At 38.9% G+C, this 26,045-nt stretch overlaps 3 protein-coding genes across 4 annotated transcripts; all 3 read right to left on the reverse strand.

The window, feature by feature from the left end:
* Nucleotides 1–1,643: 1,643 nt before the first annotated feature.
* Nucleotides 1,644–20,350, reverse strand: LOC135672931 (ubiquitin C-terminal hydrolase 12-like). Of its 2 annotated transcripts, none has more exons than XM_065181440.1 (32): nt 20,149–20,350; nt 19,809–19,869; nt 19,475–19,622; nt 19,196–19,353; nt 17,681–17,946; nt 17,393–17,611; nt 17,200–17,308; nt 16,994–17,109; nt 15,595–15,693; nt 14,315–14,424; nt 12,842–12,916; nt 12,475–12,553; nt 12,236–12,382; nt 12,078–12,158; nt 11,874–11,993; nt 10,010–10,132; nt 8,704–8,781; nt 8,444–8,532; nt 8,093–8,201; nt 7,266–7,334; nt 7,076–7,186; nt 5,836–5,891; nt 5,561–5,738; nt 5,357–5,458; nt 5,214–5,285; nt 4,950–5,015; nt 4,448–4,513; nt 4,158–4,244; nt 3,490–3,606; nt 2,638–2,712; nt 2,464–2,550; nt 1,644–2,276 (listed from the first exon to the last, which is right to left on the reverse strand). In XM_065181440.1, the coding sequence occupies exons 1-32, from the start codon at nt 20,176–20,178 to the stop codon at nt 2,235–2,237; spliced, it is 3,345 nt and encodes a 1,114-aa protein (XP_065037512.1). In that variant the 5' UTR covers nt 20,179–20,350; the 3' UTR covers nt 1,644–2,234. The 2 variants fall into 2 exon arrangements, with proteins under 2 accessions (XP_065037512.1, XP_065037511.1); XM_065181439.1 differs by having other exon boundaries at nt 19,809–19,872.
* Nucleotides 20,351–21,562: 1,212 nt separating this feature from the next.
* Nucleotides 21,563–22,402, reverse strand: LOC135674896 (mavicyanin-like). Its single transcript, XM_065185153.1, has 2 exons — nt 22,184–22,402; nt 21,563–22,026 (listed from the first exon to the last, which is right to left on the reverse strand). Exons 1-2 carry the CDS (start codon nt 22,353–22,355, stop codon nt 21,695–21,697), a joined length of 504 nt encoding a protein of 167 aa, XP_065041225.1. The 5' UTR covers nt 22,356–22,402; the 3' UTR covers nt 21,563–21,694.
* A 1,620-nt stretch (nt 22,403–24,022) lies between these two features.
* Nucleotides 24,023–24,941, reverse strand: LOC135675039 (uclacyanin-3-like). Its single transcript, XM_065185298.1, has 2 exons — nt 24,767–24,941; nt 24,023–24,660 (listed from the first exon to the last, which is right to left on the reverse strand). The coding sequence occupies exons 1-2, from the start codon at nt 24,939–24,941 to the stop codon at nt 24,023–24,025; spliced, it is 813 nt and encodes a 270-aa protein (XP_065041370.1).
* Nucleotides 24,942–26,045: the final 1,104 nt, after the last annotated feature.

Here is a 26,045-nt window from a genome sequence, read left to right on the forward strand (position 1 = left end):
CTGTATAGCATCATTTGGGTGTGAAAAGCAGCTACATGGTCTGTCGGGTCGGTGAAGCCATCGTAAGCGTCCAGAGAGGGGAGTTGGAAGTCCGGGGGGACTGTCTAATCCCGTATCTCGGGCGTGAAGGGAGACCCTTGGTGTGCGTCTTCCCCGAGCTCTCCCTTGGACCTGCGAACCTTTTCCTGCACCTCGTCGAGTCGCTGGTTGATGAAGCACAACTGGGCCCGCAGGGAGTCCGAAGAGAGTGCCTCGGGTTCCGGGCGACCGCTCAGGTTTGCCATCACTGGATCCCCAAGTGGGGCCGGTCGGACCCGAGGCGAAGTGGGGGGCTCCGGAAGTGTTGTGTGGGCCCGAACGGGGGCCTTGCGTTGTCGTAGTGGTTCAGGCGGGTGCGCCGGATGAGGAACGAGCGGGATAATGGTTTGCACCATACCCATCAGAGCATGGACTTGACGGGCAAGGTCCTGAAAGGCCTCGGATGACACGGGCGTCGAGTCGGCTGGGGCGTCGTCGGGCGGCGACAAGCCCGGGTCGTTGAATATCCGTCAATATCGTTCTGAGGTCGTGACGGGGTGTTCGTCACGATGGTCTCCGTGCGGGGGATGTTCCCCCGAGGCTTCAGTCGGGTGCGACCTCTCAACCGTGGGCTCATCGGGGCCGCTCGAGTGATCACTCGACATTCCGGGCCCTCCTTCTAGTGCCAATTTGTTAGTGTAAACAACCTTTGAGTCGTGGCCTCGGGGCTGACGCGGCTCGGTTCGGGTCCGGACGACGGGGATCTCCTTGGGGTGTCCCTCGAGCCCGCCTAGGTGGTCGCGCTGAAGTGTCTGATTGGGACGGGGTTGCCTTTTCCTCCGGGCAGGAACTCGCCTGCGCGTCCGGCGAGGACCTTCGGCTTCGCACCTGCACAAAGGTCGGGTCGGGAAGCTCAACCCGACCCCTCCGACGATCGAGTCAGATGATAGTGGAGGGGGTTTCAGATGAAGAAGTCTTTCTTCTCCTTTTCTCCCCCTCTCGTTCAGAATGCGAGGGTATTTATAGGGAAGCTTACTGTTTCCTGATGTGCCCGCTTGCAGGGGTCAGGCTGGTAGTGTCTGACATTGGCGCTGCGTGGCGTGAAGAACCGAACCGGAGCAAGCGTTAATGCGCCTCGACCAACGTTCTGATCCGTTTGACCAGGTACTATTGCGTCGATCGAGGCGTGAGACATCATCCGACGTCAATTGAGTCTTATCATAATCACTATCCTCATCACTTATCTACAATAGTTATTTACAATCCTATACCATCATCCATCATCTACTATTATTAATTAAAATATTAAAATTATTATTTTTTATTTTTATATTTCTATTAATAAAATTGATAACATTAGAATAAATAAATATAAATATTTTATTTTCGTAATTATAAAAATAACAATTTAACTTTTAAAAATGCAATGATCAAAATACTAAGGATAATTAACTTGAAAAGCATATATATATATATAGGTCGTGTTCGCTTGTCGATTGTAGAGATTCTTCTACCAATCGGTCACGAACAATAGGCTCAAGCGTACGTAGACAATAAAGGTGGCAGTACATACACAGAAGCAACTTTGGGGTCGAGCCTCAAGGAAGCAAGCACAAGGCAATGTGTAACCCAATAGAACATACATGAAGAGGAGTCTCCAGCACAAGTCAATTCTTTTACAGGGTCTTGGTAGAGAGTCATTGAGGAAACCCAGGGTACACCAAATAATCCCATTTTACAACCCCACATTCTTTCAAAGACCAAGATGATGAATAAGAAAACTATGGAAATATAACAAGGATGGGGACGAAGACCCCTAAAGGAAGTCAAAGACACCAGCTATACCCTATATGTGCCTCCCCCTCCGATCCAAAATCTTTATGTACTAAAATTACACTGGATCCAAGGGCAGGAAACCCTAACTGACATGGGCTTGACCAGAAAAAAGAAAAAGAAAAAAAGCCACAAGGAAAATTTTATAACGAGGCCGAGACGTTAAAAAGAACTCATGATCAAGCATTCTCCCGAGTCCTCCCCAGCTAACACTGACACACATTACACCACAACAAATTTTGGTGGCGAATCCCCCAAAAGTCCCCACCTCACTAATGCTGCAATCTTATTGTTCAAAATTCTACACTTTTGGTTCTCTCCTATCCATGTGGACCTGAGGTGACAGCATTGGATGATGCCATGGGAGGAGATCCGGCCACTTTTCAATTGTAGATTTTCACGGGCTTCTCAAACGTGTGACGGTTCTGCAGGAAACAAACAACTGTGTTTAAAACAAATGACCATGCGGAGGCAGGTATAATTTGCCACAATGTGTTGGAACATCTACAAGTGGCTGAAGGGATTGATTGATGGCAAGACACTATCCTCCAAGTTGAATAGCTGGATCCACCCACAATCCCAACAGGTCCTGCAGACCAATAGCCATTTTACCTGATTAGCAGTGTAAGCCCTTTTTGGAGCAGTGTCAGAGTGCTCTAACCCAAGGTACTGCTCCCAGGCTCCATAAATATCTCGTCTCTGCAACAAATAAAATGAATCAAGTCAGAGAAAGCGACGCTGGAAAGTTGGAAAAGAAAAAGAAAAGAGGCACCTAAATAAACCCACCTGAAATCTGTTAGATACTATATCTGAATCCTGGAGGTATTCAGGGCGTCCAAGTGATATGAAAGCAAGTTTCCACTGATTGAACACAAGCAATTGTATCAGATTTCATGATAAATTGGTGGCAAAATGCAAATGAGCAAATTATGCAAGCAATCATTGCAAACGAAGTAATTTTGGAGAGTCTATCTCTCAGTATTATCATACTACTGTATGGGACATATTCATCATCTGAGTGTTCCAAGATTTTACTTGTTCTGTTTTTTCTTGAACAAACTGAACTACAATCACTCAAGTTTCTTTTCGGGGTCTACACAATGATTCAGAAGACAGTTGATCATGGATGGTGTTTTACTTCAACGCTGTCATCTCACGAGGGACAATGGCACCACTTACTTGACCAGAATACAGGTTTTCAAAGCTCAGAATATTAACAATGTAGCAAATGATGCCACAACAATTTGATTAGTCTGACATAAGCTCAGCAAATGACTTATCCCTAATATGATACCACAACAATTTGAACAATCTGATGCCAAAACAATTTGAACTCCCGTTCTGGCGAACAACTGGAAATCAACAGTGTTCCATCTTCACTGAACACTCATATGCAGCAAGTATTGTGACAATCTATTTTCTAGAAGATTACAAGAAAACATGCTAAATAGTTCAGGATGAGGCCAATTCAATGATAACAGTTAATACTCCTTAACAAAGATAAAATATGGCAATAGAGTAAAAACAGATATACGATGCTGAGCTTATTTCATGAAACAGGAAATGGAAGTGGCAGAATACAGACAGAGACAAGATATGATATGAATGAGCACTTGATCAAAATAAAGGAAGAAATACCTTTGAGAATTCCTCATCTGGAACTTGCAGTTTCTTTTGAATGCGTATTTTGACATCAGCTAAAGTCTCACCTTCTCGAATAACCAAGAAGAAAGGTTCACCAAAATTCTGAACTTGCTGCAAAAAAACATAAAATAATGACATGGAATTCGCAGGAAAACTGTTGTTCAGCTGAAACTGGCTTAAATTGCTGATTGCTTACACCCAGATAACAGGAAAGAAAAATGATTCGTAAAAATATATGTCAAATAACAAGCATGGCTACGCAAATGGAAAATTACTGTATCTGGATGGAAAAAACTAATGCCAAAGATGACATTTTTAAGAAATGATGTAGGTATCACAGGACACCAGCAACACAAAAGTAAAGCAAGAAAATGACACAAACTGTGGTCAAGAAAATGACACAAAGGCAAAAGATATGTAACCTCACGTGCCCTAGCACATGCCAAGCATGGACAGTCGTGATGCAACGTTGCATTGGCTTGGCACAAGGGTCTAGTTATAGGTCATATTTTCAAGAAAATAATTATGATAAAGACAAAATAAAAAAAAATTTGTTGACCGGAACACAAAGCACACCACCTAACATTATTACAAAAGATACCATTTTTTTTCAATTTTGTGAAGTAGCAAAATGTCTTGATTCAAGCCCAAGAAATATTTACCATTTGGTTCTGATTAGGATCTCTTGTGAAGTGGTAAACATGAATCAAGCGATCATGAGGACCAAGGTTTTTCTCCTCTTCTGGAATCTGCAATGGTGTACAAATAATTTCTTAGAAACAATATCTCCTATATCTCCAACATATAATGCAAAATTATTTAAGTTTGGCCTCAGTAGAATATGTTTGCTGATAACATCAAACTCAATGGTCTATATTAACACAACAACAAAACACAATTTCAATGAAAAATGTAGGACATGAAAGCACCCCAAGAAAAAGTGGTGACTCACCTCCTCTGCACGCAAAGTCCAATACTGATCATTAATATTTTCTATCTTTTCACCAGGTGGAAAGATCTGCATTAATCACAAGAATTAAACTACCACGAAGGGAAGTCATTAGGCGACCAAAATGGTCTCAATTTGAAAGACTGAAGCCTTAGAAGGCTCTGCCTAAAGGGTATATATCTAAATTTATGTTGTTTTAACTTTAAAACAACTGTCAATGACTAGTGCATGCTAATCAAAGACATTCACACTTAAGCACAACCCTTGTATCAAGTCATATATTAACTGCTCATGTACAAGTGTTTCCTCCAATAGACAAGCCCGAAATAAGGCACATTTGAGTTTAATCTCGATCCACAAGGACTGTAGCCAAGTGGTGCTCAGGATTGATTATTCAAGGATTTGTGGATGTTCGTTACATAAAGCAACCTAGATATTGGGAATCCAGTTTGAAATATTCAAGATATAGTAGTTTTGTTTAGATATAAATGACCAGAAATGGTACCTTATATATCTTGTGATAGAAGACCTCAAGCAACCTGAGTTCTGCATCAGGATGAGAGAGCTCAACCTAATTAAAAGAAAAATAACATTAGACAATATATGCCATGAGAAGGGGCACCAAGTAAAAACAATAAGCAAATGGAGATCGATGAATGTCTCACTCTTCTATCACAAATGAATATCTGGCAAGAATGTGAATAAGTATGTCCTCACCTCCCTAAATATTTAAAAGTATAACAAATTGGATAAAAAGACATAAAATTACCTTTGTCTTTAAATCATTGATTACATCAGCAACAGTACTATTTTTCGGAAGCCTGATGCTATGGACTGCCACCTGATACAAAAAAGTTGTAGGATGAAAATAGAGCAAATATTGATCACAAGAAAAGAAAAGATTTGACTAACCTCATCCTTTGTGGCATGGTGGAATGCAACTTTAAGAGTTTTCAGACCTTGCAATTCAGGCAGAGGAATATCCAATACCTCATAGTACAATATATCAGAAGTCTGCTCCAACCAACGCCATAAAAAGTTTGTTAGTTTTTAAGACAGTTTTCTCTTAGTAAAAAAGTTGGTTCTGGTAATAAATTATTTGCTTAGTTGAACAACCTGGTTATAGTGGACAAGCATTTCTGAGAGATGCTCTAGACCTCGGAACTTAATGGGTTGAGGTTTAGGCTGCTGCGAATAACAATTGTGAGATGTAAGACGAATTTTTGATGGATCATCCAGACCAAGTTGACGAGCAACTCTTTCAACAACATCATCGTAGGTAGAAAGTTTTGACCTTAAAATGTGAAAAAGAATAATATATCAGAAGAAAGGTCAGAAAATAGAATTTATCCCAGAGACTTAAAGGAGTGATGATGTTTTCAAACACTTACAATTCTAAAGAAAAATCATCCTCCTTTGGCTTCTCCAATGATCGAAAGTGAACAACCTATGACATCACATAGTGCAATGCTTTAGTACCAACCCTTCGAAAACACAAGCTAGCTCAGGCTAGAACAGAACTCCAATGGGAACTAATTCAGGTTATAAAATCAAATCACAGAATGGGATAATTGGATATGCATCCAACATGCTGAGTATTGCAACAGTTCCATGTGTGTGTGTGTGACAATGCCACGGTATCATTAAAAAGATATCCATATACTACTGCATAGATAGAATTGAACCGTCAAGAAGAAAAAACAAAAGAAGTGCACCAATAGTTTTTCAATCAGTGTTAGAATAAAAAAAAATCTCAAATGATCAAATAAGCTGAACTGTTTGTGGGTCTTCATGCAATTAATTTAGTGCTGCCTCTACAATCAGGTGCTTGTGCTATTATACATTGTTAAAAACACAAGGTTCTATCCACACTCTTTCCAACATAAAATAACCATACACAGAGTTCAAATTTACAATTAAAAAAAAAAAACAAAATCTAATAACTTTGACAAATCTTCTTTCCATCCACAAAATTAATTTAAACAAGAAGCCATATCACTCAACAAGAAAACATGGTCCACATCCATATGCTGCTCTCTCATCTTTTGAAAAGATTGAAACTCAAGTAGTTTAACTTGATTAGATTCTTCCCTCTCAACGTTTTAAGTTGAAAAAGAGAAATACATTTCGACAAACATTGCTGCACCTCTTTATAGAAATAAAAGGAGGTTTACTATTATCTGGTAGTAGTGAATAACATGAGGTTGCATTTCAATTTTGTAGAAAATTCTTCCAATAAAAAAAAAACCTTTGTAAAACATTTATTTTTCCTTTGGAGAAGAATACGAGACAAGAATACAAGGTTGCACCTCAGAGTCCCATCAAAACAGAAAAAAAATCTAGACAGTGCTATTTGTTGACCTACTTTCTTTTCCAATTTGATCTCCTTTACATTAGTTGGAAAAAGTTTTGCAAATATATATAACCAAGAAAATTTAACATAAACACACTGCACCTGATAAAAGAAAAGCATACTCCCAGAAACTTGCACAGATTTCCTAAATCAATTAAATTTGTGAATAAGCTTACTTAAACTATCTATGCTAGAGATAGTGCTGTAAAGAAATCGCCGAAGACAGAAACTACAAAATTGCTAGGATTGCCATTCATACAAGACCAGAATAGGCAGACCTGGCGATTACGAACGTACTCCAAGAAAGAAGGAACATCAGGATATCGATATTGGTCACCATTTTGTAATGCGGAAGCTCTTTGATAGCAAATGATATCTCCATCTTCAAGCTGCAACCAGAGTTCCAGATAAACCAAAAACTGGAACGGAACAAGAAATTCCATAGCAAAAAATCAAAGGATAACAGACCTGGCTAGATCGGAAAGAGATCCGTTTGTCGATGTGTTCGCACATTACATTTGGTTCAAACTTTATTTCCTGAATATTGGAGCAAAAGTGAGATTAAAGACCTTCCTTGGACTATAATAACAGTCGTATCCAAACTATTAATAGGGATATAAATGAATATTGCTATATCTTATTTGAGTGTGTTCTTTGTTCAGTTTGAAGTAATATAAAGATAATGATAGGATATCTGTATCAAAGTCTAACACATAAAAGAAAAGGTACTTTCATGTTTAGGTACATTACAATTCTAAGTCAATTATAAACTTAAATCTTAGTTATTAATTCATATCATATGTTCAATATATTAATGAGTAGTTTCCTTGTATGAGATGAATATATGCCATAATTTTATATTAAAATTCTATATGCAGACTAAACAAAGAAATTCCCTTAAGAATGAGATACCCATCTTGTATTATCATCGGATTTTTCACATGAAAATCACTGAAATGCATGGCACACCGAACAATGATAAGTTGAACACTTGTGAGAGGTTTTTCCACTTTGTTGTTTCCTTTATCCAAATATAATTATTGCAAGCATTTCCACATTTTTTATAACAGATATGGTAAATGCTAATACCAGCTTATTACATGGATAGGACTTTTAAGACTTTACAAACCTCCAACTTAATATTGGCATCGCAGAAAAATAATCAATGTATGTATGATTATTCATGTATCTGGTGTTATACTTGTTCCATTTACATTCCAAAAATTAAAGGACAAATTACTTAAACACATAGAGAATTGATGGAAACTATTAAATACAATGAATAAATAACTAACCTCATAAAGTTCAATTTCTTCATTTGGAGAAAATCCAGCCATTTCATTCAATTTTAGAAGTATTTCAGTTGGTTTTCCTAAAGCCTTCACAAATAGCCTTCCTACAAATCTACATCCAACCACAAAAGAAAATAAAATATATGAGATTATAATGAAGCAAGATATATGAGAACAAGCCTTCGCCACACAAGTCATGTAATAGCCTCCTTGTTTGCAAGGAAAAACAGTATACATCAACACCCCACATGTACCACCGTTCTGGGAACCTCATGTACCAAGCCACACCTTTTGGATTGCAATTGAGTAAATTTGTAGTGAAGCAAAAAATAGCAGATCAAAAAATAGAAGTACCTCAGATCTTCTTTTTCAGGGTCATAGAGCTTGAAAAATAGTAGTATATCCTCCTTGGTTTTTTGTGGTGGAGGAAGAGGACGAAGATCCTATGTTGTCACAAATTAATATTTGGAAAATTGCATCAGACAATATGATAAATGGTTGGAGCCTTTATTGGAATCTTTTTATATTTATATATACAACGAAGTATGAGTGCAGAATGCTTTAAAGAGACCCAAACATATGTAGACTGCACAAATTTCTCAAAAGTATATTACCAGCCCAAGCTCTATTTCCAAAAATAGCTTCAGTTCAGCATTATGTGCCTTATTTGATACCTCCCTAAGCTGTCCAACCTGCACATGTATGCAAGCATAAGACATGCAGCTTTTTTCATTGACCAAATGGAACTAAAAAAATAGCTTTGCTATACAAGTAGGACACATAGTTACACTCCATCTAGAAAAGACAGCGGATAATGGATATTAATTTAGATACATGAAGACAACCATTCTGTACTCAGTAGGAAATACAAAAAGGCAACCATAGACATCAAATAAAAATGAAATGAATAAATATTAAAAATTAAAATGTGAGGCTTCACCAATTCCATCACATAACATGGAATTCACAAGCTGGAATGAGAAAACTGTGTAAAACAAAAATTTTAGTATAAACTTTCATCTCATTATAAGTCTGAAGTCTTCCGAAACAAGACTGAACCAATTTGTAATTCTTGCCTCCAAAACTACCAAATTATGATAAGTAATGATGCTAAGGATAAGAACAATAACTTATGATTCCAGAAGAATCACAAAGACAGCCCACAAGTACAAAAAGACAATAGGACTTAATAATGAACCTAGTTATACTTGCAATAAAGAACAGACATTACTAATTGTCAATGCCAATGGATAAGTTTCATGAAGGTTTGGAGTTTGTACAACCATTTGGCCAGTGAGTAGTAGGTCAGGACCCAAATCTCTTGGTCCTAAAAGGCAAATGATCACCACACTTTATTAAGAAAAAAAAGCTACTTTAGGTGGACTGAATCACCCTTGAAATTTTCAGTGGTGATGTGGTCAGCCACAGACCTGGTGCATAGGACCCATGCATGTGTGCCCCAATACAGCCAATTTATCGCCCACATTGCCCCTGAAAAATTAAAGGGTTAAGTTGACTATTCTAAATACCAGTATTCACTATTCACTTTATTAATTTTTTAAAGTTTGAAAAACAGCAAACAAAGAATTCATCATGAAATGAGCAGATTTCAGTTATCCCAGTTCTCACACCACATCTAAATACAAACAGCTCTAATAATTGCATCTTTTCATGTTCATGTGGGGACATTGTACCCAGGTTGGCATAAGTGCAACATCTTGATAACAAATAGATATGCCATACAAATTTTGGATAAAAAAAGTTTCTGTTTTTGGAATTAGCATGTATTGCTAAAGGCAGATCGATATTAGAAAACCAAACAGAAAAGGAGAAAGAATGCAGAGGATGAATAAGTTTAAGATCCACAAAATTGACAAAAAAGGAAAACAACATATCGATGTTGCATAAATAAATACTCACGGATTGTACTTCCTCCTGAGGTGTTAAAGGTCGATTGGGACGGTATGTATGGTTTTGCCTCTTAGCCCACAGCCAAAAGCGCTGAAACTGCACTGGGATCCCAAATTCTTTGGCCACCTCCTCCTGCCAAGTACATTTTTATGGGACCAATGATGTCACCAAGAAAATTTCCAAAAGGGCAACAGAAGCAGCATTATGACTAAGACTAACAGCAAAATCTTCAATGACATATGGAGATTATCTTATGTATCACAGATCTTGAGGTTCAATTTACTTCAATAATGACCGGTTTGTGAATGGTAGAAAGGATACCAAGATTATCTTGAGTATCACAGACCCTGAGGCTCAATATATATATCAATATTGAGGGGTTTGCACAAGGTATAAAGAACACCAGCCTTCTAAGAGGAGTAGCTGGGACAGCTAGATGATTGTATCTTGTCAATTTTACTTCACAATACAAGCAAAAAAGACCACAATGGATATCAGGACTCAGGACATAACTATGCACATAAAATTGAGTATTCCAACGTAAGCTTTTCTGACTTTTGACTGAATTCTTCTTCTGACATCTTTGTTTGAAGCAAACATGCACAATCAAGCATGTAAAAGAAAAGCCAAAAATCCACAGGCCCAAAAGGATGGAGTGCAAAAAGATGATGAAATCAGAATGGCCTCAATGAAATGTACCCCAGTATCATCCATTAAGATGATGTACCGAATACTGAAGATAGCATACTACCTCCCAGAGACACAGTGCAATGGATTGAAAATTCTGAATGCCATCAATAACTACAACTCAAATTTGCACCTCTTGTCTCCTTGCTGCTTAATGGAATCAGTTCTCAGTTTCATATGTTATATTCCCTGACCTTTATGTCCTTTCAAACAACAATATATTTTACATATACATCTTTTATTCCACAACTTCCTATGGTTCTGGACTGTTATTGACCAAACAAGCTGAAAAGTGCATCAGAAACTTCTAAACACAATGACCTTCAAGTTCCTGTGTCTAATGAACATATCCATGACAATATATAATTTACACAAAAAGGTTTATAAAATCAAAATGCAACTTAACAAATAAGATAAAAATTTTCTTCAGGGATCAGAAGGATCCACCAGATGTTTACACATACCAGTGATTGAAAAAGGCGCTCGGGCGAGGCGAGGCGAGGCCCGAGCACCTCGCTAATGTCCCAGGCGGCGCGCTTCAAACAGGCGCCGCCTGGGTGCTCGCCCGAGCCCAGGCGCTGGGCGCTTCGGGCGAGCGCCTGGGTAAACCAAGTGACCGAACCAGGATTTTAGGTCTGGTTCGGTCCTAGTTCGGTCGTTAGTTGGTTCAATCGAACCAACTAAACCGATATAACCCTTACCTAACCCTAACCCTTACCCAACCCTAACCCGCTGCTGCTGCCGCTCCCGATCCCGATCTCGCTGCTCGTCACTCCTGCTCCTGCTGCTCGTCGTTGTCGCTGCTCGCGCCTCCCGCGAGCCTTCCCGCTGCTCGCGACTCCCGCGAGCCCTCCCGCTGCTCGCCGCTCCCGATGCCGCTGTCGCCGCTCGCCGTTGCTTCCTCGTTTCTCCGTCAGCAGTCTTATACTGTTAATGTGATTATATTTATTAATTATATTATATATTTTTTTATTTTTATTTAAAATTTTAAATAATTATATTTATTAATTATATTATATATTTTTATATTTTAGCGCCTCGCTTCGCTCGGGCGAGCGCCTCGGGCGTTTTTGGACCTTGGCGCCTTTTAGCATCTAGCGCTTTTTAAATCACTGACACATACATAAACATCCTGAAGAATTTATTAGCAACTTGCATTTCATTCAACTAACTTAATCACTTCTACCTTAAAATGGCTGAATGGCAGTTGTTTCTGGATACGAAAGCTCCGAACTTTGTCATGGTCTACAAGATCAAAAAATATTTCCTTTCCAATCTGTTCTGCCAAATCCTCATTCCGAGCTACCTGCACAGGTCAAAAGATTTATTTCATTAATCTGAAGGAGAGGGAATAAAAATTATTTCAGCACACAGGAACCCTATGGTAGACCTTTATGATGGTATAAAGGTGAGCCTCAGCTTTCTCCTTCTTTTTGTGCTCCTTCTCTTCTTGTTCTTTCTTCAATCTTACCTGTAGAAAGATATTAAATTGTGAATATCTCAAATACAACCAACAAATAACCAATGAATTTTCAAATACTATCTTACTCTAAGGTGCTCTGCAATGTCTTTCTCATCCACGTTACACATAATTTTCTCCTTGTCACTCTCGCGAATATATACGAGCATGTAAGCATTTGAATATTTTGTAAATTTAAATGGAGGATTATTGAAGCCAGGATTTGTCTGAGGTAACTGTTGACAGAAGTGGTGAAAATTAAAAGTAGAATATAAATGGAACTAAGGAAGACATTAGCATCAAAGAAGACCATGGTTACTGTTCAAACCTCTTCTTCACCACCATACTGCTCCTCCAATGCCCTTTTTGCATCTTCCTTTGTTACTCGCTCATCATCAAACTTAAACCTGAAAAGAAATTATTCTTAACCATCATGTTTATAAAAAATATTTGCTACCATGTAGTAGGCAGTTAAAAGATGGGCAAGAACACTGAAAATCACTGGTAAACATCAGACAATAAGCAAAATACAACTCTTGTTCAATTTACAGCAAAAGGAACAGCAGTTGCCACTGATCACAGTCCAAAATTTATTTGGTAAGGTGTGGCTGCTTAATGGTTCTTTTAAAAGTTTTTACACCACATGCACATAATAGTAGTGCCCTTCTGGGAAAGGGTATGTGAAGGCTAAATACCATTGATCTGATAGAGTTGGTCGGATGAAAGCATAATAATGTCCCCCGTGAACTCCACCACTGTGAACAAGAACACTGCAAAAAGGAAAAAACAACAAATCAATAGATCATTTTATAATAACCAAATTCTGCAGATCATAAAACATTTTGGCATGAATGACTAGGCAACATAATATACCTTACTGTTGCTAATAACTAGTTATTCATATTAGACACTTGAGTATTGACTACTGTAATTAATTAACAATCAACTAGGTGTAGGCAGTAGATACTGACAAGGCGCGAAGATCTGTTGATAATATGTTTTCAACTGCATATAAAACTTTTTGAGTGTCATACTATAAAATAATGATACTGGCAAAATAATCTTATAAGATAGACCCATATATTCAATAAAAAATATCACTGTGAACAAATGAGAAAAAAATAAAAAAAAATGATCCTGGCTTGAACTACAAATGTTTCTTGCTTTTATTTCCACGTGCATTTTGAGACAGTTGTTATTTGTCAACAAGTGGAATTTGGCAAAAACCAAGATGTTAAGTAGACATCTTTCTGCAGTTCAAAAGTATCAGTGTGATTTAAATATATCAGTCATGTCATCTTGAAAATAGCATAAAAGACTGGTGGGTCTCTGCTGGATGTACCTACCTCGAGCAGTCGAGCAATAGAGGTCATCACCAAAAAGCTTTAATCTACTGACCATTTTGTACATAGTGATCGTCTCAAAAGATATACTCCACTGACTATTTTGTATTACATATCTCAACTGCTGAAATGACTCCGAAAAACTAAGGACCAATCTAGCTACAATATAAGGTATTTAAGGACCTCACCTGAAAAATCATAATTAAAGTGATATTCCAGGAGGTGGCATACCAATGCCATTGTATTTTCTTCAAAATAAAACCAAATCTTACTAGATGAGGATACAGGTGTCATGTCCTTTGTGCAATGTTTAGAGACCAGAAGAAGACCAGTAGGGAGTGTTTGATCAGGAGATTGAAGGAATGAAGACAACAACAGAAGGAATAAACCTCAAGTTCTACAATACCTCCAATGCCTCTTTTATTGATGAAAATTTTATAAAGCCATGTATTGTTAGATGCTTACAAAATCAGGAAGAAAAAAATATTAATAGTGAATACAAACAGTTTTGTAGTCAATCAGAAGCATAGACGATCTAGAAAAAACTATGCCAAACAAAACTAAGAACAAGTATAACAAAGATATAAGTCCAGATTTCATGCAAATGATGCACATGTAGAAGTGAATTAATATTCCACAGAACCAAGTGTACCAGGAAAATAATATGATGGCCAGCAGCTAATTTTTTCCTCTGCTTCAAAACACCAAGCAAAAAATAAAATAAAAAAAGAGAAAGAGAGCAAAAACATAGAAGCTTGTTTAATGCACATAAATAAACCCTAGTGTATTAAATGGATACAGGGCCATAAAGAAAAAGATGGTTACCTGTGAAGGGTATAGAGGTTACGAACCCTCCTGTCTGCTTCTGGAGAAAGATATTTACCATTATCTCTATCAAGGTCCAACTGAAGTGGGAACTCGTAACGGTCATTTATCTGCATTCCAAAAATAATTGGTCATAGATATGAAAAAAATCATTCAAGCTCCAAGAATGATAATAGAGAAAATATATAACAGTTGTTTAGAAGCAAAAAAAAAAATCTAAGTAATTTCTCATAATTGTTTAGAAGGTATGGCAAATACAGTTATTTGTGAATACACTGTAAATACATCTTTTAACAATATAAAATACTTATGATATTAAGTACATAAAAGTGGAGAGCAGTGAAAAGAGATAAATGATATCCAAGGCAGACAAGACCTTTAATCAATGTTCATCAAGGTCAGTATGGCTAGTGCAATTTATAAATTTAAGCAAGCTTCCATCTATAAACTCTATGGAGAGGCCCATGAAATCATCTCCCCTTCGAAGAGTTAACTCAGTTGAAAGTCCTTAAGTAGCTCTAATTCTTCCAAAACAACATAACCACATGAAGCAAGCCCATATAACCATCCCACTCAGAAATTCCTTAAACATTAGAAATGGTCTGTCCAGAGTAAATCATATTTATATCCTGCCTGAAACTGCAAACATTACTATGATATGTATTCAGCATAGAGAAAATTTCCTGGTGCTTAAAGATTGCAATGTATCAGAAAGAAGCAACAAAAGATGAAAGAATGTGGTTAAAGATTGCAATGTATCAGAAAGAAACAACAAGAGATCAAAGAATGTGGTTCATCTGTCAGTAAGAGCAACCAAGGAACAAATATCAGAAGCTCTTGTTGCCCACTCACGATAATTACCAGCAACTAATTTTGTGATTCAGCAATGCACAATCGTAACTGCTGATTCTCCTTGTCTTCTATGTTTCATCAGGTATCTAGTGATTTTGATAAGGTTGAAAATGATAATATGATGTGACCTCTTAGACATACATTTCATTCAAAACACACAACAGAGCATCACGAAAACCACAGCAATGAAAGGGTCAACGGCTCATATTTAGTGTCCTAAAGAAAGTCATATTAAAGGTAGGTAGCATATGATCTAGCAAGACGCCAATCCTTCCTCCCTGTAAGACTAAATCTCTTTAAACAATCTCTTCGATAAACAATGATGTAAAAGTCAAAATCATAATGCCTCCAAGAAAAAAATAACATTGTATCACGCATTTAGTGGCTGCTCTGTATATGTTCATCTACAGTTTTGCCAAATCACTAACCTTCACCATTGTATCACGCATGAAATCATATTCAAAGCGCTTTAGCTGAAGTTGCAGAACAGGGGGGAAGTCAATGAATAGAACACCTTTCTTAGCATCCTGAGAGAATCACAATCATAGAGTCATGAAAAGAAAATTCTCATTCAAAACTGAAATTCAGAAGAATAAATTGAATTTTTTTCTTTTCAAGTAGAAGACCACATTTTAGAGGGCAAGCCTTAGCATCATATTTAAGCCCCGGTATCATGTTTAACTCACTCTTTTGTGATTTAAGTTAGTAGAGTCTGGGTGACATATATAGGTAAGACTATGTGCATCGACCATTCCTAGACTGGTATCTCTTTGGCAATGGCTCAATTTTCTTTTTTTTAATATGAAAAAGTCAATACAAGCTTGAATTTCTGAGAATAGCAGATAACACATTTTTTCCTCAATTTTTTCTCTTGATCTGAATTTCTGAGAATATCAGATAATGTGTCCATTCCTCATTTTTCTTGATCCTTCGAGAAGGCCTTTAAATAACATATTTAAAAAATATCAACCACTAATTGCTAAAAGAAAATGTTTCAAATACGTATCCTGCCACAAGTGATGTGGATGAACACTGAAGCTAGTATTGTGCATCATTATATGAAAATGAAGTGAGTAGCACGCAGGAAGGGTATATTATGCATTTCAATAGGTATTATCATTCATGGTTACTGGACAATGTTCCATGAAGTTTAAATCAAACTATAACTATTATCGTGGTCAAAACTATATAAGCAAGAAGTATAAAAAGCATCAAAGTGTGAGCTAATGCAAATAAAATTGAATGGAATTTACTTGATAGTAAAATAATGGAAAAAATAGGACTGACTATGGATTCAAGCCACAGCACACGATGTCATAAAATCAGTATGATTTTCCCGATCTAAATCAAACAGGTTTTACATGAAGAAGATTTTGTTCTAACATGTTCTATTTGATACTGTTAGGAGAAGAGACTCAGTATTGTTAAAGGAGGGGAAGCAGAACCAAGGGAGCTAAGTAAATCAATGGATAGTCTTGATAAGCATTCAACATATCAGTCAAAGTAAACAACTTATTCTAAATGATACCCTAGAAAAAAATTCCTAGTTGTAATCATAGTGGTAGTTATGTTTTCATTAATGTTGATTATTTATTTGGAACCATGGATATTTGGAGTTTGATATAATGATGACGCTATCTTAAGTTAGAACACCAACACCTCAAACCATTATACAAGGTGAAGACACAAAAAGATTGTCCAAAAACTACTAAAAGAAAACATTTATACATAGAGAGAAAGTAAGCTTTAAAGATCTGGTACTTCCACTGAAGCTATAAATGCTGGTTTATGAGTTCATATGAAGATTAGCATTTTGGTTCGATGTACCTGTAAGCCATAATTTTCTGCATGATATTTATTATCACCCTCCAGCCGCTCGACTTCAACATACTTATCAAATGAAGCATAAACATCCCGGCAGCCCTTTACATCAAGCTGCAGATCTATAAAAGAAATACAACTTTGATATAATAAAAAAAATAATGGAAGAAAAAGTCTACTCAAATACTTGCACACTCATGGCAGCTACATACCATAGAACGATTCCTTTCTGGTGGATTTGTAGTCTACATTTATGCATTCAATATAATTCATGTGATGTCCTTCAAACAGATGCTGGATTGTGCCCTCAACAACAGTACCCTGGGACAAATATTGGAAATGCAACAGTTTGATTAATAATATGAGCGGATATCAATGTAACACCTTTTAGCAGAATTTTCTAACCTTCATCTTGTCTTCCAATTTTTCACAAAGAACCCTGTTGAGCTCCTGGACATCATGTTGCATGAAAGAATCATATGTATCCCAACCAAAAGATTTTGTCAACTCTTTTGTGGCAACACTGTTATCACTGTACTGAAGTTTATAAAACAGGCTCTGCAAAGCCAGGGGGATGCTTCCAGATGGCATATCATTCTCTGTCGTCGGCATGTGATAAACAGCCTGAAATATGAGCAAGTAATGATTCATTGAACAAATTGATGATACAAAAATTAAATAAGTCAGTTCTACCTTTCTAAAATATGGAATATGATAGAGAGTCTGAAGAAGAGAATTCATGTAACAAGTAGCCCCTTGATTTTTAAGACCAACATAACCCGTTTCCTTTTTCGAGTCATAACTCCAGTAGTCTACCATCTTACGGACGGTAACTTCAGCTTCAATTACACATGTATCGTTGACAAGATATCCTCTACTTGGATCATAGAGTTCACTCAGAGACATAAATGAAGTGAACCCCCAATCACTTTCTCGTGAATTAAATTGGTGTTGAGTCTCTGCAAAGAAAAAGGATCAACGTCAACAATAGTGCCAACAGTATCAACAATTCTCATACATATATTTTTAACAAAAAAAAGAGATAAAATTCCGCTTTTTTTTTTTTTTTTTTTTTTGCAAAATCCTGATAAAACATGTTATCAGAAAATTGACAATCCATGTCAAGTGATTGTGAGAACCAGCAGTTCCAACAAACAATGGTGATCGTTCCGTGGTCCAGAAAAGCATTGATCATGCTAGTTGGGAATACAGAAGGAGAGAAAGCCTGTGATGATATCAAAATATCCAGGTATGTGCAACATCCACATTTCAGAAAAATCAAATGGAAGTTTCCTTAAACTGCTGATAGAAATAGCTTAACTCATAAAGATGTCCAAACTACTGATAATTATCAGCTTTCTGAAAAATTTTTAGACCATCCTCAACTCAAATATTCCTCGAGAATTTCGTTTGTTTGATCCAATGGATGTCAACATTTGGGTTCTTAAAATGTCATCTAAACATATTGTTTTCTTCCAAAAGACATTCAGTCACTCTGTATAGCGTTTTAGCTAATTTTGAGAAGTCATTTACAATGATATTTTGAGTGGTGGAACTGCCATGTAGGTAACATTTCCACGAACACAATGTGTTACTAGTAATGTTTTTCATGGTCGGTGATGGTTGCACTCATGCGGCCAAAGAATGCAAAAGGTTTACTTGATATTATGTGAAGCAAGATAGATAATGAGAATGTTTCCGAAGTATGGATGTGGAAGTGGAATAATCTGGAAACAAATTGTATAGAGAGCTCATTTGTAAATTGACATAGAAAACGTATTAACACAATAGAAAAAGAAAATATATATTGGCCTGGTGCCTAATTAATAGTACAGATAAGTAACTATCGTGTTACACAGGCTCACCCATCACACACACAAGATGATCCAGAGGCCTGTGTGTCTGCAGGTTTAACACCTACCGAACTCCTTGATATTAAAATATTTTTCATTTAAGAAGCGGATCTTAAAACTTCTTATCAGACTAAATTCCAATGTTTTACATTCTCATAATGTTACAACATAGGAATCATATTGTCCTTTTACATATTCTTCCCCTATGTGTCCACATATCTCCATTTTGTTTCATTGCTGAATTTGTACTTGGTTATACTCCATAACAGATTTCCATGAATGTCACCATGCAACACTAGAACTATATGATGTAAGAAAATGATAAAAGAATGTATTGACAGAAGAAGTGAGATACCTTTTCTTACAGTGTACTTGCCGTGGATTTGGTTAACAATAGCAAGTGAGAACTGTGCATATCTACTCCAACCATATGGCAAGGTTGCTGAATCAGCAACATCCAGGTATATAGACAAATGGTCAACATTATTTCCCTTGGGAAAAATTAGCACACGCCTGTAACCATGAAAGCCAACATTAGCACTTGAATCTCTTCTAATTCCATGCCCTAACAAATTGAGATGAATCATGTCCGTAGAAAATGGAGAATGAAGAGGCACTAAAGATATCAGCTCACCACTTGTACGCTCCGACATAGAAAATGTCGGAGTAGAGCTTCTTGACGTTCAACCTGGAGAAGTTCTCTATCGTCCATCTAAATTTGAACGAAGGAGGATCCTCCACCTGCTGATTCTCTGGTGCGGACGCTGTCTCGGTTGGTATAACTAGCACGAACGTAAAGCAGAAGAACATATCACAATCAAAACCCTAAACCATCACTGATCAAGAAGCGATGAGAAGCATAACCAAAAGCAATTCCAGCTTAAGGGGACAAATCACGAGATTCCGGAAGCAAGGATTAGACTGTTTGATCAATCAGGAGACACAATGACGATATCAAGAGCAGTTACCTTCCATCGGCTGGGGTCCCTCGGTGAATTCCTGGTGCGGGACCAGCATCTCTTCGTCCTCCTGCTGCAAAAACGAAGCACAACAATCAGCGCTCAGATCCAGCAAAAACCACACTGCTGCGATCAGAAAGAACACCCTAGGATCCAGGTTGAGGGTCAATGGATGTCCCAATTAGGCCCGATTCGTGGGGGACCGCACACACTCCAAACCCTAAGACCGACGTGAATCGCACTGGAACGAGCAAGACTAAGGCGCGAGGGCAAAGCACCTCCTCCATCCAACGAATCAAGAACTGCGGCGGTGAACGGCGAGGAGAGGTGGGGATTGGGAGAGGCGTACCTCGAGAGGGGGCGGAGTCATCATAGTCATGGGTGCGTGGTCGTGGCGGCGACGGCAGCAGCGGGAGAGGATCCGATCCGCGGCGGAGGATGATAGCCGGCGGAGGATGGGAATTAGGGGAGGGAAGGCGGAAGCGACCTTTTACGGGATCGAGCGAGGAGACCGAAACGGGAATTGGGTACAGACGACGGCCGCGGGTTTGATTTCTTGTGGTTGTATAGGGTACCAAGAGAACTCACCGGGGGCCCGCGTTATGTGCAGCGTATGCGGGCCTCGGTGCGATCGTGTGTGGCGACGGCTCATGTGCCTCGCGCACGGGAACTCGTAGAGCTTTCGCGTCGCAGGCGCACCTTCCCCACGAAGTTTCTCCTCTCTCACCAATGAGACAGGGGACCCGCTCGTGCTGTGGGCCCCTTGTGATTCAGGAGGAGGTCGGCGGGCGGAAGCTTGAGACGACGTGCGTTTGGATTCCCTGGGAATGTGTGTCTCTCTCGGAATCGGGTCGGACTCACTTGGGAACCGCATCTAAGTCCGACGGGTCCATAACGGATTCGGGTTGGTCCTGATGCTGTTTATACCATAATGTATGTACATCAAAGAATTATCATCATGAATTCGAAATTGTTGTGATCCGTTTGCTAAATTAACTGTCATTACTCTCAAATGCACAATTACAGAAATCTATTGCTAAGAATAATTTAATTATACCTCCCGGACACCAACAGTCATAATTACTTGTGCGACAAGAACGACTCCGAGTCTCCAAGTAAAAGTCCGACACGCCATTGACAGCCAAGCCGGTCAAGCCATGTTATTTTTATTGACTGATGTTGCTCGATGCTTTGCTAGTCATACCTTTAGTTCTCGTTCAGATTGAATGAAACGAACAATATAATCATCATCATCATCGTCGTCGACGTCGACGTGGTCGCATCATATCTATATCTAATCAATTTTTACCATTTTCATCTCATGATGACAAATTGCGATGGGCCACGAGAACTAACATTTATGTCAAAGTCAATATCGTCACCGCGTGAGAGGGTTGCGTACCCATCGTATTAGTGTTACTAAATCTGCCTTACATGTCGTATACGCGTATGTATCATCGAAAGGTTTATGAACTACTATTGTTTTGGCTGAGTATGGTATGATTTGTTTTAGGAATATTAAAGCCATAAAGAGATCACTTTTGGAATATATGTGGTGCATGTATGTTAATCGGATCAAAGGTGTTCATGAACTACTATTGTTTCGGCTAAGTATGGTAGTATGACTTGTTTCTGGAATATGAAAGCCGTGAAGAGATCACTTTTGCCAAACTTGCCACGATTGGTTTTCGAGATGACGAAAGAGCTAAGGATAATATGATCTTTAAGATGATATCGATAACTCGAGCACAAAAGCTCTTCTCTTAATTGAAACGTCGACGTTTTATTCCAGAATCGAATGCCTCAACTTAATCCCCACCGCAAGAGAAGCAGAAATGCACCATACGAAGGCAAACACGCACCGTAGTGCAGCACACTGAAAGCGAATAAGGTCTTCAACGGGCAAAGATCATTGCCGTGGTCACTGCCACCGCCGCTACCATGATCTGGTACGCGTACGAAGCGACTACGTTCCGCGAGATCGACGACGAGGAAGGAGGCGAAGCAGGGCTCACGGACGCCGACATAACGTTGACGACAAGCTTCTGGCCCCTGCTGCAGTGATCTCCGAACCCACAGATGTACCATCTCTTTCCTGGGGCGTCGAGAGGCACCACATCACCGCCACTGGTAAATGTGTTGATCGTCGCTGCTGATGTGTTGCATGCCTTGTAGTCTGCTCCTCCCACTTGCATGACATTGTGAGCCCCTTGTTTGTAGTTGAACACTGCAAAAGCACTCACTCGTCATTGTCTACTACGTGTTCGATGAATTTGCAATCGTGCGTTGGATACGAACTCCAAAGTGAAACACACATCACATCAAGCAGCAAGAAAACTCGAGCAAGGCACCGCTCAGTCCGCAAAGAAAGCGTAATTGCTCACCGAGGTTGTCGCCGACCATGAACATCTTGCCGTCGGTCCAGGCGGTGTAGTTGAAGTCCGGGCGCCAGCCACTGGCGTCGCCGACAGTATGGTTTGCCGCCATAGAAGATCGAGGCATGGCGGCAGCGGCGACGATGACAAGAACTGCAAGAAGCATCCGGCGGGAAGCCATTGGGGGCTACGGGTCGATTGCTGTAAGCTTCTCAAAGCTTGATGTGGTCTGGTGTTTGGGTGAAGAGGAAAGGCAGGCTGAGGCAGGTATATATAGCGCATCGGCTTGGACATTGTCTACGCCCATGGTTCAAAAAATACATGGGTCAGCAGGCGGAGGTCGGCAATGGAATGTTGCCAGCTACTTTAGGCTTTGTGTTAGCTGTTTCCTGCAGCATGCAACAAGAGATATAAGCCAGACAAAGAGAAGGAAGAGGACAAGGAGAACACCAGCTGTCTGCATGGCCGGACCTCTCCTCCGGCGACATTGCCGATGGAGCTCTAATACTTAATATGGTATATTCCTCTCATTTCCGTAAGAGTATAATCAAATGGTATAAGAAAAATGTTCATATCTCACATAAATGTTCAAACTAAACTTTACTAATTATTAAGGAAAAATACACGATTGTTCACATCATCGCGAACCAAAAAATGAAGTTTCGAATGTCAACCTTCCATCTAAAAATTACATGATTTGATTGTACTTGGCGAATCAATTAGCTACACTATTTTGCTTCCTAAAAATATGAAAATAATTATATTTAATAAAACAATAAGTCAATCCTTTAATCTTCACGACTAAAGTAGTCATAATCAATTCGACTCAAACTCATCTAATTTAAAATATTGACATAATTTCAGAACTATAAGAATATTCGAATTTATTGGATGTGGAGATATAAGTTTAATCTAATAGAAATATTGTAAATAATGGTAGTGATGGTGATAATAATAGCAAAAAAAAAAATGAAAGAGTGATCAAAATGGTAATAAAGATAATGACCATTGATAACCAGCACAAGTTTAACTTGGTATATAAAAGTATTAAAATTTTGAAATATATATATATATATAACAATTTTCTAAAAATATACACAAAAAAAAATTGGATAACCGGTTTTGAAAGAGAATATATTTTTTATTATTAGTCAATAATTCTGTCTCTTATAATTCGTTTAATTTTTGAGCCATTAGTTTAGAGGGTTCCAAGCTTTAATACTGAGGCTTGTATTCTTTTATACTTGCTTTACCATTGGGTTTCCCCTCCTATAAAATCGTCATGGCTATAAGACTTTTCTCAAAACTTACGAATGACCTTAAACTTAATTTTAGAAAAATAAATATGATAAATATTATCAAATCGATTAGGACTATATGTATAGCCTTTAATTAATTATATCATAATTTAAAGAGTTAAACTCCCGTTAAGCATATTCAAATCTAAAGCTCATGCAAGCACGAAGCTAATTAGATATAAAAATTAACTAAACATACGATTTAAGTCAAGTCCATCGAAGTGATTATTACATGACGTTCGTAGGTAGTCTTGAACTTGAAATGTATTATTTCTCGTACAATAATTCACTAACTCATCGATTATATTGATATATTTTTCCCGCGCAAACTTGTATTTTGATGTTGCTACTATATATAGAAGAGCTTCAGGAGTCATTAAGCACAGATAAATTACTTGTCCAGTGACAAAGATGATGAAAGGAACATCTTATTTGGGAACAGATGTTGCGTCAACTTAATCCCCTACAGTGAGACGAGCGTAAACATGACATAGTAGAACAAACACATCAATCCGGAAACAATGCAGCCGACTGGAACTTGATCCAGTGTTCATGCCGCAATGGCCATCGCCACCGCCACCGTCGCCGCCATCAGGATCTGGTATGCTTGTGCCGTGATTCTGTCCGACGCGCGAGACGTGGAGGGAGATGGAGCAGGACTGACAGGTGGCGGAGGAGGTGGTGTAGCAGGGGTGGAGGGTGATGGTGGTGGCGAGGTAGGAGGTGAAGCAGGAGCGACGGGTGGTGGTGGTGGTGGTGTGGGAGGTGAGGTAGGAGGAGAGGCAGGACTGAGGGGTGGTGGAGGTGGTGTAGCAGGAGCGGAGGGCGATGGTGGTGGTGAGGTAGGAGGTGAAGCAGGAGCGAAGGGTGGTGTGGGAGGTGAGGTAGGAGGAGAAGCAGGACTGAGGGGTGGTGGAGAAGGAGGTGGTGAAGCAGGACCAGAGGGTGGTGAGGCAGGAGGCGAAGCAGGGCTGATGGCTGCTGGAAGAATGTTGACGACGAGCTTCTGGCCCCTGGTGCAGTGATCACCAAACCCACACATGTACCATCTCCTTCCAGGAGTGTCCAAAGCCACCAAATCATTGCCGCTGGTGAAGGTGTTGATTGCTACTGCTGATGTATTGCATGCCTTGAAGTCTGGTCCCCCGACCTGCATGACATTGTGAGCCCCTTGCATGTACTTGAACACTGCACCAAAGCACTCACTTGTCATTGCCTGCTATGTGTTTGATCCATTTACATATGCTCTACAAGTATCTGTTTTATGCAGTTCTCAACATCTGATATGGCTTACCGAGGTTGTCGCCAACCCTGAACTCCTTGCCTTGGGTCCATGACGAGTAGTTGAAGTTCGGGAGCCAACCGGAGTCGTCGCCGACAGTAAAGTCTGCAGCTATGGCAGACCGTGGCACAGCGACGGCGGCGGCGAGGATGACAAGGACTGCAAGCAGCATATGGTGGGAAGCCATTGGAGCCAAACTCGACTGCTCGAAGCTCCTCAAAGCTAGCCTTGAGTTTGGATGCAGAGGAAACGCAGGCTGAGGCAGGCATATATAGATATGCATGACACCTTGGCTTGAACTATGTCTAAGGTCATCGGGAGCAGCAGGCGGAGGGCGGCAATGCAGCGCAGCCAGCTAGCTTAGACCTCGAGTAAGCTGTTGCCTGCAGCATGCAACAAGCGATACAAAGAGGACGAAGAAAACGAAGAGGACAGAGACAGTGACATTGGCACTCTTCTCACAATGGATGTTGATAGTAATATAGAGATTTGAGACTATGACGCAATATTGTCATTCTGCTCACAACGCAGAAGAGAAGAACTATAGTTTCACAAATTAATTTTCACTCAAATACAAATTTTAAATCATCATAGTCAAATATTTTAATCATAATCAAACTTAAATTTAATTTTATAAGCTCTAGCAACATTGAGTTAACATCGAAGCCTCATTTCGGTTTGGGGCTTCCATGCTAAAACATTAAGATATTTAATTTTCTTATATTATTTTCCATTATTTTTCTTATTTTTAGGAAAATAAGACTATATGCATTTTATCTCTATTGGCCTCTGTAGCTCCTCGGCGACTAAAAACAGAGGCTGTAGGTGAGGGCAACCCATGGTTGACGTCGAGGGGAGGCTGTGAGCAACGATGATGAATCTAATGGAGATAGAAGTAAAATGATCTTTTCATGTGACCAGGGATATTCTATGAATTTTTTCTGAAGTTGGGACAGCTTTTTTGATAAATTTACCAATATATATGCATATATATACATATATACTTTTATTTTGCATAATAAAATTGATGCAACAAAGGAAAGGAAGAGAAGGCATCCATGGTGCATTGCACCACAATGTTATATGCTATCTCTTTTTTTTTCCTCCAAAAGATTGTAATCATGGCTCTGCTCATCGATGAACACAAAAAGGAATACAATCGTGAAGGTCGATTAGTCCCTTTTCTGTATTGTTTTAGAGATTTTAGTATACATAGTTAATCAATAAACATATTGATGATGTTGACTAATCCATCGCAATGCCTTGGAACTCACGTTCAAATCCCCCCCCC

The sequence above is a fragment of the Musa acuminata genome, chromosome BXJ1-5 (genome assembly GCF_036884655.1).
Source record: "Musa acuminata AAA Group cultivar baxijiao chromosome BXJ1-5, Cavendish_Baxijiao_AAA, whole genome shotgun sequence".
Classification (NCBI taxonomy): domain Eukaryota; kingdom Viridiplantae; phylum Streptophyta; class Magnoliopsida; order Zingiberales; family Musaceae; genus Musa; species Musa acuminata.

Bases quoted from the DNA above. Each gene is read 5' to 3' on its own strand.
- LOC135674896 (XM_065185153.1), bottom strand. From the start codon at position 22,355: ATGGCTTCCCGCCGGATGCTTCTTGCAGTTCTTGTCATCGTCGCCGCT. The intron at 22,027-22,183 runs GTGAGCAATTAC...GTGCTTTTGCAG, and splicing joins CATGGTCGGCGACAACCTCG to TGTTCAACTACAAACAAGGG.
- LOC135672931 (XM_065181439.1), bottom strand. From the start codon at position 20,178: ATGACTATGATGACTCCGCCCCCTCTCGAG. The intron at 19,623-19,808 runs GTAACTGCTCTT...CGTTCGTGCTAG, and splicing joins GGGACCCCAGCCGATGGAAG to TTATACCAACCGAGACAGCG. The intron at 17,612-17,680 runs GTAGAACTGACT...CTCATATTTCAG, and splicing joins ATATTCCATATTTTAGAAAG to GCTGTTTATCACATGCCGAC.
- LOC135675039 (XM_065185298.1), bottom strand. From the start codon at position 24,941: ATGGCTTCCCACCATATGCTGCTTGCAGTCCTTGTCATCCTCGCCGCC. The intron at 24,661-24,766 runs GTAAGCCATATC...GCTTTGGTGCAG, and splicing joins CAGGGTTGGCGACAACCTCG to TGTTCAAGTACATGCAAGGG.